This window comes from Styela clava, chromosome 11 (assembly GCF_964204865.1).
Source record: "Styela clava chromosome 11, kaStyClav1.hap1.2, whole genome shotgun sequence".
Taxonomy (NCBI): Eukaryota; Metazoa; Chordata; class Ascidiacea; order Stolidobranchia; family Styelidae; genus Styela; species Styela clava.
The window spans coordinates 3,928,277-3,940,231 of NC_135260.1; the positions used below are offsets into that span (position 1 = coordinate 3,928,277).

The 11,955-nt window shown below is 35.2% G+C and overlaps 1 protein-coding gene across 1 annotated transcript; it reads right to left on the bottom strand.

The window, feature by feature from the left end:
• Window positions 1-6,514: 6,514 nt before the first annotated feature.
• On the bottom strand, window positions 6,515-11,169 carry LOC120333108 (uncharacterized). The gene has a single exon (XM_039400461.2). It carries the CDS (start codon window positions 11,087-11,089, stop codon window positions 9,131-9,133), a length of 1,959 nt encoding a protein of 652 aa, XP_039256395.2. The 5' UTR covers window positions 11,090-11,169; the 3' UTR covers window positions 6,515-9,130.
• Between the last annotated feature and the right edge of the window lie 786 nt (window positions 11,170-11,955).

Below are 11,955 nucleotides of genomic sequence, written 5' to 3' on the forward strand. Positions count from 1 at the left end.
AAACTAAACACGCAATAAACCTATGCTTTAATGTATTTTCTGCCTAAACGTTTACATAAGACACGTAAAATTTCGATCAAAAATTTGCCTCATCACTACTGAGCAATGCAAAAATTATTTACTGTGTGTTAAAAATAAGCAACAATTACAGACTTCTTGGCTTGCGCCTAACGTCTCAAACAAAATGGCGAAGTGCAAATGAATTTATGTAAAACATAAAAGCAGTTCATTTTTTAATACTTATTATGAATGTGGAAGTTTCCCCGGCTCTTGACCGCTGAAAAAGAAAGTCGCTAAGGTGTTTACGATTGCATTTTGTTTAAATCTCGATTGTTTTCGTCAGCGTGGCGTGTTATTAAGCCATAAAAATCTTGATTTCGGTGTTTATTCTTCCTAAATCAGAAATTTCCCGTGACATATTCTTGTGCCGCGACGATTATGATTACTTTTTTGTTCTCGAATGGAACCATGACACCTCTGAGGAAAACGAGTTCGTTTTTATTACATAATCATCAGCGACGAGATGCTAAAGATAGAATAAAAAAGTGAATCCGCAACCAAAAATTTCTTTATTGTAAAAGCGGCATTATAAAATACTAAAAATAAAACGGAAAACACCATGAGTTTTGTTTTGGGGTGGACCGCGAACACTTTTTAGACATTGCGAATCTCATAAATTCTTTGTGCCTGCGGCACACCAGTACTGTTCTAAAACTACCGACTTGAAACAAATTTTACTCCGTGGGATATTTACTCGCAGACTTAGGAATCTCTGTAAAGGTGATATCTTAAAATTAATCGACTGGCAGCAATGCGATAGAGCGGAGTATGAGTTGCAGGGACAGCTCATATTGGTAGAAGTGGCAAAAATACAAAACAAAATGTAATCGGGCAGTGGGCACTTTGTCACATATTTTTATTGTTGCGAATTACCGTGGCATTTTGGAGTAATGGTGCTTTTATTTTATCGACGCAATCGCAGATTTGATTTATCACAATTAAATGAATAAAGCAACCATTTTAAATAAGTATATCCGTCATGGATTGATTATTTTTATTCAACAGAAAAACCATTACATATCCATTGAAAAAGTCGTCTCTTTTTACGACTCGTGTACTGACTCAGGGGCCGTACCGCGAGGATTTCGAGTCGATGAACATGTATTTTAATTGTACTAAATCAAATATACTTTCTGGGATATCATACCAGATCTTTCTAATGACGACAACGAATTCGCATGAGTGAAATATATATCAAAACTAAATATAATCGGGCAGTTGATCACATTTTTTTTTAATATGTCCGCGGATTGGCGTGGTATTTTAGAGTCGCCTGAACCGCGAGTTACCTTGAACACAAATGAATTAAAATAGAGAGACATTTTGAATTCTTGTAGTTATTACGAGACAGAAAAATTTATTATACCACGTAAAAGCCGGTATTTTTAACGAATGCGAAGACCGTTTCGGGATCCGTTACACGTAAATTTCCGATTCCATCTTGTGACTTCTCGCGCCCCCCCCCCCCCCCTGTGAGCATCTCGCGCCCCCCTAGGGGGGGGGGGGGGGGCCCAGTTTAAGAACCACTGGTCTGGAGAGATTCTTAAAGTTTTTGTTGGATATCATTGGCTACTTTTATCAAGTCTCGTTCGGAGCAAAAGGCACGAGTGAATGTTGTATTACATCATTATACAAAGGATAGGATTTATAATATGAATAAAGATTTGCTCAAAGGTTTATATTCACGGCCTAAACTAGTTAACATGTATTCCCTGAACTTAATCAGAATTCACTAATGCGCGATTCTATATTATAATGATTTATAGTCCCAGGTGCTCTAGTCCAACTTCGCTCAAAGTTCAATATCTTATATTTCCGAGAGCGCGTAGACATGCTTTGAGCTTATTCCCTCTAAAAATCTGTAGACCACACTACAGTCTCAACTCGAGCAATAAGATAATCCAGTCTAAGCTGCATCGAGATATAACAGTTTGGTATTTCGTCAACTCCAGTCATCAAATTACCTATTGGCGTCATATTATCAATTTATTTAGAAATTGTGTTTACCAAACATGGCCAGTGTCTCAGCAGTGTGTTTTACCAACGGACCATGCTTGATCTTACAAATGTATATTATTACACTATTAAATTATCGAATAACGTCAGCTAATCTATTTCCTTATGAGCTATGACTAGTTTACCAGCACGGCTTTATGCAATACGCAAAGGTTGATATGTCACTGAAATATGAGCAGAATTCCAGCCAAATTATTTAAGGATTGTTCAGAATGTCATTTAACTTGGGATAAATATATGTAATCGATGGCTAGAAAGTGACCAATAGCACAAACATTCATACGATGCATTTTCACGATGTTCACTACGAACAAGGCATCACAGAAATGTGAGAAGCTAATACTTATAGTAGGCCCAGAATCTTTCTAATTTAGCATTTGCGTACCTAATCTAACACTTTCAATGTAAGTAAATGGTGCCAAGGACTTGGGTTATTTGGAACATATTCTAGAACTGGGGTGGATTAAGATTTTGCAAAGGCTGCATTGAAAAAAGAAATTAACCGTGATATCACAGTGCAGGGCTTTGTTGAAAGTGAATATTGGGAATTAAGATTTATGTACTCCAAATAAACTCACTAGAATACAGTAATGTGGGTTTTTCTTGGAAAAAAAAATTTCTGAAACTATATTCCTACATTTTTGAGGCAAATAAACATACATACATACATCCTGATATTGCCCCACCACTGAATTTGGGATATGTTGATGTGTTAAGTTGAATAATCTAAGATTTTTTTCAAACATATTTGCCAAAGCTAGGTTATTCGCATTCACTAATAATAGAGACAGAACTCTGAGCAAAGTTACAGCTGAGCAATGAAGAGCCACAGGATACAGGAACTATATAACTCTATGAGTCTATTCAAACATTGTTTGCGAAAACAAATAACTGGCTAACTAAACCCATACCCGACATGGACTGGTAACCGGACGAGATGCCGTGGATTCGCCATATGAATTAGCCGCCTTATCGACTTTCGAAAGAAATAAAGGTTGCGTTGGGGCATTAGCAGCGTAATTTGATACCAACAATAAAGCCTTTTTATACCTTCCATTGATTCCCCAGGTTTGGTCAAACATAATTGTATAATTTGCAAAACTGAATTTTTGCACCTACAAATTCACGCTATCGACTAGGTCCTATTTTGAGAGGGAGGGTTTATATTGAAATCATTTTTGGCATTCAGGCTTGGTTTTATTTTGGGGAAACACGAAAGTAAGTCTCTGATTTTAGGACTAATTCAGATTTACTCATTCGAAAATTCATTATTTGGAGAAGGAGTGTGCAACCTGCGGTAAGCGAAATGAGTTTTTAATTTAATTCGGTATGTGCGAGTAACTTCAATTTCTTTGCAGCACGAATTCTGTACCTGAGTTCAATTTATTATCTATGCAAATGACTTTGCAATGCCCTAACAGCTACATTGTGTTGCTACATGAATCTCGCAAGATCGATAACCAAATTTTTGTGCCTGCAACTAATAGATAGCCTATGTTAGTGCGAGCCGCGATTCCATTGGAATGTGAATGAAATATTATCTAAATTGTACGGTGGCATTGAAAAGATTTAATGATAAACAACAACCCGCAAATCCAAGTGAATGTAAAACCCAACCCAGGCATCGCCTTTATGCAAGAGCGAGCCAGCCTAAATATTTTGTATAATGATGTAATATGATGCTTACTTCTGTTCATTTCTTTTTTCTCCGAATAAGACTAGGTAAAAGCAGCCACTGATAGCTAACAGCATGTTATAGAATTTCTCTACTTACGTACTGCACAGTCGAAGTGGTATCAAGCTCGCTTTTTCATCTATCTTGGCTATTCATTTATTGAAAGGATTATTTATAGCAAGCAAGGGAAAGTCAGTTTGCAGTAAATCGTTCAAGAATAAAGTAAAATGCCCCTCAGGCCCGCCTGGCTACGCCTATATGATACAAAATTTCACAATGTTTATCAATCATGGCGCAATCGCGAATTTAAAACTTGTGACGTTCAAAACAAGTTATCATACTTGGTTGCCTTTAAGCTTTCATTTAGTTCAGAGATTTCTTTCCGCTACGTTCTTCGCTAAGCTACGTTCCCTTTTTAGAATTTGTCAAGTCTCGCGCCCCACCTCAAAATAACTAGCTAGCAATAGGCTACAGATAGTGGGGTATTTTTTTTTCAGAAAACACGTAAAAAATATAGGTGTACATAATACAGAAATGTAAACCATAAAGTAATGTGAATATCCAAAATAAGGCGGGCATGATCAAATCTAACACCTATTTTTATTTTTACTTAGTTCCACGCCACTTCAAAAATGTCTAGGTCCTCCCTGTGGGGCGTGTCCCACCGTTTGAGAACCACTGCTGTCAATATACTCAAGGTCAAAACTGAATAGTTTTTCGAAAATTTCAGTCAATGTGCAATTTATTACCTCAAAAGACCTGAATCATCTCTGTGGATCAAGATTGCAATCTGACCAATGCTAGCAAGGATTGAGAGTACAATCGCCATTCCAGTGTTCATTAGGCTAAAGCTATATAGGATTTCAGACCGAAAGAAAATAAACAGGCGTTTTCAGACTCATCATCACAGATTAGTTCAGGTAACAACTTAAGTTCTCTCAACTGTTTATAACCATTCATACAAGGCACATACCTACATCTGGCTTATCATACATTGTCATCTTTAAATATTTTTGAAGTAATTTGTATAATGTTTATTCTTAAAGTCAAGAAAATCTTGCAAGAAATAGAACATGGAATTTGTCAAGGTTAACACAAGTGCGATAATTATAGAAATATCAATAATGAAATATATATTGCCCCATAAGGATGGCCCATGGATATTATAACTGAATTCATTGAAGTTCATAAAATACTTATGAGGCAATTTATGTGATATACCACATGGTAAGAAAATATTGTTACCAAATATACATGGGGAACACTTGTAGTAGTAAGCAGAACTCTTATATCACATGCAAGAATCCCATCAGTTATAAATGGAAAATGGTTAAACAACACTTTTGTCATAAAAATGCAAAAATAAAGAATATAGCACATATATACTCAATGTGTGATGGTCCATAGTAAATTGAATACCAGTATTAAAATAAATTTCAAATTAAAACCAGGGACATTCTGCATAAATAACAACATGAAGTGAATAAAAATTGCAAGAATAGATCATGGAAATTGTTTACGTAAACATAACACAGTAGAGTGAGATGATTGCAATAAAAGTAAATATTAAAAAATAACATGCAGTAATAGCAGCAATACTACAAGTGAATTATAAGAATAGGATGCATTTGAATATAAACTAATATTCTTTATACATCCCAAAGAGTCGAAATTTCTGACTGAAATTCCTAAACGAGCAACATGGCGAAGCATTCTTATCAGTTGGTTGAAGTAAATTTGTTTATTCCCAAGTTTATTTCTCATGGGGTCCCCCAATCTTGAAGTCTATGTCACAATTATTGTTAAGCCGAAGTAGGGAGTAGGGCCCATCAAAAAGCTATGAGTTTTGAGTGTAAACTTCCAAGATTCCGTAGTTGTGATTATGGCAGTCTATGATAATACTCATTATTTTCATACATTTGATGTACAATATGGCAAGAAACTTAAACATTGAGAACATTCACATATTAAATACGAAAATTTATTTTGAATTCTAATTCTAAAATTAATATGCAACACCTTCCTAAAGTTAATATAGCCATGGAAAGCCAATGTAATAAAAAAATAAGACGTTAGAGGGGCACTCTTGTAATATGTGTACCAGGTTAGGGCTGGGGCCTAATTTTATTCCATTTTCCTCATCTTAGTTCTGTTACAAGTTCGGGTACGGTCTGTGTTAGCCCAGTGAATATATCCCCTGCCCATAAGCTTTAGTCCCTTTACACAACTTGATGTAGGCGAACAAAACTACTTATCTCCATATTGGCAATTGGCATACATATTTCCTGAGCGCCGTAAAAGGGGCAAGAATGCTGAATGGCTATAATAGTCTCGAAGAATGCAATAAATTTGGTAGGAAAAAAATAACTGGACAGTTTAACAAAAATGACAGTGTCATATACAGCATAGGTCTAGGATCTTGCTCAAATTATTGTATAATATTATATATTCAAATGATCGGTACTCCTGAAGTATGCGCACCAAGATGTCGCATAACCTGAACCCTAACCTGGTACACAACCTGAGTTTAGGTTGTGCGCCATCTTGATGCGCATACTTCAGAAGGTCCAAATGATCTATATTAGCAATCTCTTAAAATAATTGCTATAATTGCTTCGAGTGATAAAATATTTCTCACTTTTCACACTGCTAAGTCTAGTTTCAGATAAATTTCTTGGGATTTAAGAAAAATATCAAAGTAAATAAAAATTTAAACACAAAAGTGAAACCAATCTATGTAGAGACTTAATTAAAAGTTACTCAAGCAACTATACAAAGAAATATGCCAGGATGATGAAATGAACTAATCTGCTATTTTCACATGATATGGGATTCACTAAATTGCATTTAGCTGACAAATAATACTCTCTCTAAAAAAACAACCAAAACATGACAAATTCAGAATGAGTTGACAGTTAATATTTTCAAAAGCTATCTTGTGTATACGATGTTTTGTGATCATGAAAACAATTGCATAGTACTTTATTTTATGTTCCGGTGAGAATGGAATTATCGGTTCCATTACATTTGAACCCACATACAAATGCACCTGCATACTATTGCACCTATAGAATTTTTTTGAATTTTACGGTTATACTAACCCATATTAACCCTAAGGGTTTTAGCACACGCATATAGATTGAACCTGCGGATATACACATGGTTTCAAATGTACGGTCACCGAATTATCAGCATGTGCTGAAAATTTTGATAAAGAATTGCAGGTTGATTGCCTGCATAAGGTAGGTGGGTTCTGACATTGGATAACTTGCTGCGACATCGTTGAGTAGGAAGCACTGGGTTGAACTTGTATAGACGTCGCAGGTAATGGTGTGATTGAGAATACATTGGCGGATCAGCTATTCCGACTACTGGTTGGTTTGGATAATGAATTATCGATGATTGTGGAGCTATCTGTCCCGATGTGTGATGCTGTGGTCTTGTCTTACTACTTTAATGGAAGGGTAGGGTGGCCTCCTGTCATTAGTACTTGCCCTGGTGGAACAACTTCAGCTGGCTGTGCAACAGGCATTCCTGAGTAACTCTGCATTGACAGGTACCATCATATATTGACCATTTGCAAGTCGAGAATAGGCAAGCTGCAAACTTCAACGCTCCGAGTTCATACAAAAGTTATATGTGTACTGTCTTTGGCTTCACATGGGTAGAGAAAGTTCCTTACTGGACGTATTACCTAACAGGTGAGTGCGTTGAAATTCATTCTAGATTGTACACATGTTTATTCATATTGAAACCTTACATTTTCAGAATCAGGGTTCTGAGCCATCAATTTTAAACAAATTCACTAAACTGTCAAATTTTCTTCAATACACAAGACTTGAATAAGTCATGTCTTTGTAGATAGATTACTGGCAACCTAGCTACAGTTATATCAATATCACTGAGAAATTAATTATTGTATATTTAATATATAGTAAACACACTTTGAAACATTAATATGGGTGAAATTGCATAATTAAACATAAACTATAGATGCTTGGAATAATGATGCCAAAAATTATCAGTATACAGTTTTTCAAATCATAAAAGTCAGCCTTTTTGAAGCAATAAATTTTTTTTTATAAAATCTGACATGAACAGTGATTTATGATTAGAACATTCAAAATAATGAATATATATTCAAACAATGAAATACAGGAAACAAAGAATGGAGGAGAATCGTTCAATCTGTAAATTTAATCCTAATGTTCATAATATATATAGGCACAATAATAAACAAGAGAGCTATGCTCAAATATATGGACACGTCACAGAAATTTTTGAAATAAGTAAAAGTAATAGCCTTCTGGCGAAAAAATCAATCTTTAACCAAAGCAAATTTTTTTTAAAAATTTCAAAGCAATTGGTCCAGTATTCGAAAAGAAAAGTGATTTTATCATGACGAAGGAGAAGAAATTCAAGAATAACAACATAATATCGAAACGATCGTTATGTCCACTGACGTGTCCAAAAATGGAGCCAGACTTTTGCATGTTAGGCATGCTCACGTGTTGCATTTGCATAGACTAGTTTTTGTTACCAATATTTCGTTTAGCTGAAGTAACCAGTACATACAAAAAAATACAGAGTACCAGGCGTTTGAATCATCTGGTGCAGAAGGTTTGGGTAGACCAAAGTTTTGTTTTCAATATTTCGTTTTATCAGAGCTGAATTCGAAATACTCCTCAAGTAGGAGGAATTTCCCAGAACTGGAGTAAGAGTCGAAATATTGTAACCGGAGTTGAAATTAGAATCATCATCAAGTCTTATTTAGGTTTGGGCTCGAACATAAAATCTCTGCAATTTCACTCCAACAGAATTACAATTTGAAACATTCAAATTATGAAATATGTATATAGGCATTACAATCAAAACCAAATATAAAATAGTCAGGTATTTTGACACATCTGACATTGTAAATTATGAGGATAACTGTTAGAAATATCCACTTAAAGCAAATTCCAAAGTGGCATTTAAAGCCTTGTCTTAAATCATTCTCACAATAATCAGAAATATAATTTTACAACAAAATACAAAAGTTGTTTATCTTGATACAAACTTTTTTGCAGCAGTTATTTCATAAAATATTATTAATTTTGTCAATTAAATATTATAAACTTTTATTTTATAAAAAGATCCACAAGAAGCAAATTAAGAGATAGTCATTAAAAGCATTGTCACAAATAATAAGAAGTCCTAATAATTTTATATCAATATAAAAGTAGTTTATTTTGACACAGAGTTTTTTGCAGCAGTCATAATATTTCATAAAATATTTACAAATTCTCTCAAACAAAGAATTTTCACTTTATCATATATAATAAAATATTGCATATTAAAATAACATAGCTGCCGAAATTTTTATCAAGAATAACACATTTATCGAGCATAGCTACAGCAATAAACCCAGTCCACCCCCGGCCGATCCAATTCACAGACTATTTCCCATTCAACAGTTTCTTCATTGTAAGTTTCAATAGAATCCATAGTCAGGCTTTCACCATGAGCACCACCGACTGCATACATTTTATCACCAATAACACATGCACTGAACCTCAATCTATTCATCTTCATTTTTGCAATTTCTGTCCATGAACGAACAACAGGGTTATAACATTGAACTAGGTCGTGAGGGTTTCCATACCAACCTCCCAGTACATAAACCATACTTCGAAAAACGACTGCTGCACCTCCATATGTTCTAAGAATCATCTGGGGCAGGGAAGACCATTTCTTCGTTCTCGGTACGTATACTTTTGCTTTCCTCCATGCTGCCCAACCTCCCATCGCCCATATAAACTCATCAGAGGCAGCAGCACAAAAACCATCACCAAGATCACATGAAGGCAAATTCTTATCCCATCTGTCGTTGGCTATGTCATATCGCACTGTATGCTGATTATGGCTGATAATATAAATCCCACCCTTGAGATAAACCATCTTATCAAAGTCATCACTCTTCCTTTCAACCTTGGCCTTCTTAATCCATCGACCATCTTGTAGCAAAGACAATTCATTGCCATCTGAAGCATACAATCGTCCCTCAACATTGGCAAGATGGATGCCAACACAATAATCTGACTGCAAACTAGACCATTGATTTGTTTGGAGAGTCTTTATACCTGTTCTTGTCGAGACAGCAATATGTGGGAAAAGTATTCCCATCTGAGCTCTGGGATAATGAATATCAAGCAATAAATCTTTACACTTATGGGACTCTTTAAATAAAGATTCATTTATGATTGTTTGTCGAATAAAATCTTCAGGAAAATCCTCCAGTTTCATCAACTCGAACAAATCAGGAAAAAAATTCTGATGACGACGACTTTGTTTAGCCCATTTCATTGCGGCTTCCAATTTAATTTTTTCAGAAGAATATTTAGTTTCCTGAGATTTGAACAAGAAAAAAATTTCATCTTTTTCCAACTCAATAAATTCATCCATCGGTACAATTTGTTCAAAATTCTGAGCCATAAATTCATTGATTATATTTCTGACATTCTCTGAGTGAACTTTGTTTTCGATGCGATTTATCTTCCTCAAAACGAATAAAGTGTCGAGAGACAAATTCTCTTTCAACCCATCGATATTCGAAAGTAATTTTATGATGACAAAACTTTTCGCATCTGAAGAACTTTCTACCAAACAATCATTTAGAAGATCAGTGAGCAAAAATTGATAAGGAAACTCTTCAAAATGCAAAGTAGCCATTAATTCTGATCCTATTTCTTCACCTTTGTTTGAAATCCATCTTCTCACAGCATGCCAAACTACTTCATGACTTTTTTCCAACTTTTGCAGATAAAATATGAGTTCTCCTTTGCTCAGATGTAGAAAATCTTCACCCAAAATCAGAGACTCAAAATTATCCACAATGAATTGTTCAGCAATGGTTTCTAGCTCTGTACAATCATAAAGTCTTGCCAACCTGACCACTAGAAGGCAATGCTGCACTGACAAATTATTTTCCATGAAATTGAAGCATATACTTGATAATACATCAAGCTGCATTAAGTGGGAAGCATACAAAGTATTTTCAACAGATTCCATGGATGGATTTGCTTCACCAGTATACATGAAATCTACACACTGCCCTACAGCATCAACACAGATGTCTTTCATAATGACAAAACCATTCCGAGACTCAACCATGTTACTTGAAAACATGCCTTTGAAGTACTTTGATACTGCGCCAAGCAGGTCTCGATGGACTTCAAAAGATTTGTCACCAACTTTGATTGTGAAGTTACAAATGCAGTTGGATTGTTTTAGTTCATTGAATGACGTAAGTATATTCAATGAGTGGGTGATCTTTGCAGATTTTTTAAATTCATCCATCTTCTGTATCTTGGAGGGAGAGATTCACAAATGACAAAGCTTTAATATTAGGTGAAGATGACAGCAAGATGCTTGCTTAACTAGTTTCTGTGATATATGTATATTAGATAAATATTCGGAGTATTGGAGAATTTTAATTTTGCAGCACAATATAGAGGAGAGGCAGGGGTGTGAATCTGCGGCAATTCAGCCCACAAGACAAAATTGTGTGGACAAGTGCCAATTTTGAATATTGTGGAGCCCCAGAAACGAGTTTTTAAGTTAGTTCAATCTAGTACGTTCGAGTAACTACAATCCCATCGCGTTGCAAAACCTAAACCTGAGTGCTATACCTGAGCTTGTGCAAAGCGAACACCGCATGTCATAAGATCAATAACCAATTATGTGCCCGAAACTACTAGAAAGCCTATGTTAAATAACCTGCAACGCGCGGTTTTACTCAGGTATTTGTATCTACCCCGCCTGTATTGAAAGTTGCCACCCCTGATTTAAGACTCTGCTCAGCACTAAAATATTCATGCGCAGTAAAACGAACATTTGCTCAATGTAACATTTTCTTAGAGGGAACACAATTGATTGACCCCTGAAATATCATGAGCTCGAATACTTGATCGAATCAGATTCTTTTTCTAAATCCCACTCTCAATATTTTGCTCGCCGACTGCCTTCTTCTTTACTTGTGATCGTTGAGATTTAAAGTATTTTGTGAGGTTATACCATAATATATATCCCTATTTATCCAGCTTTTTAAAGTCCACTCAACAAATTGTGAGATTCAAAGGCTAGGTATACAGATATATCCAGCAGTAAAGTATATATCTATCTTAACCCAGAATTTTGCGTAAATTCCAATTCTATACATATTC

Coding starts and splice junctions, on each gene's coding strand:
- LOC120333108 (XM_039400461.2), bottom strand. CDS start 11,089: ATGGATGAATTTAAAAAATCTGCAAAGATCACCCACTCATTGAATATA.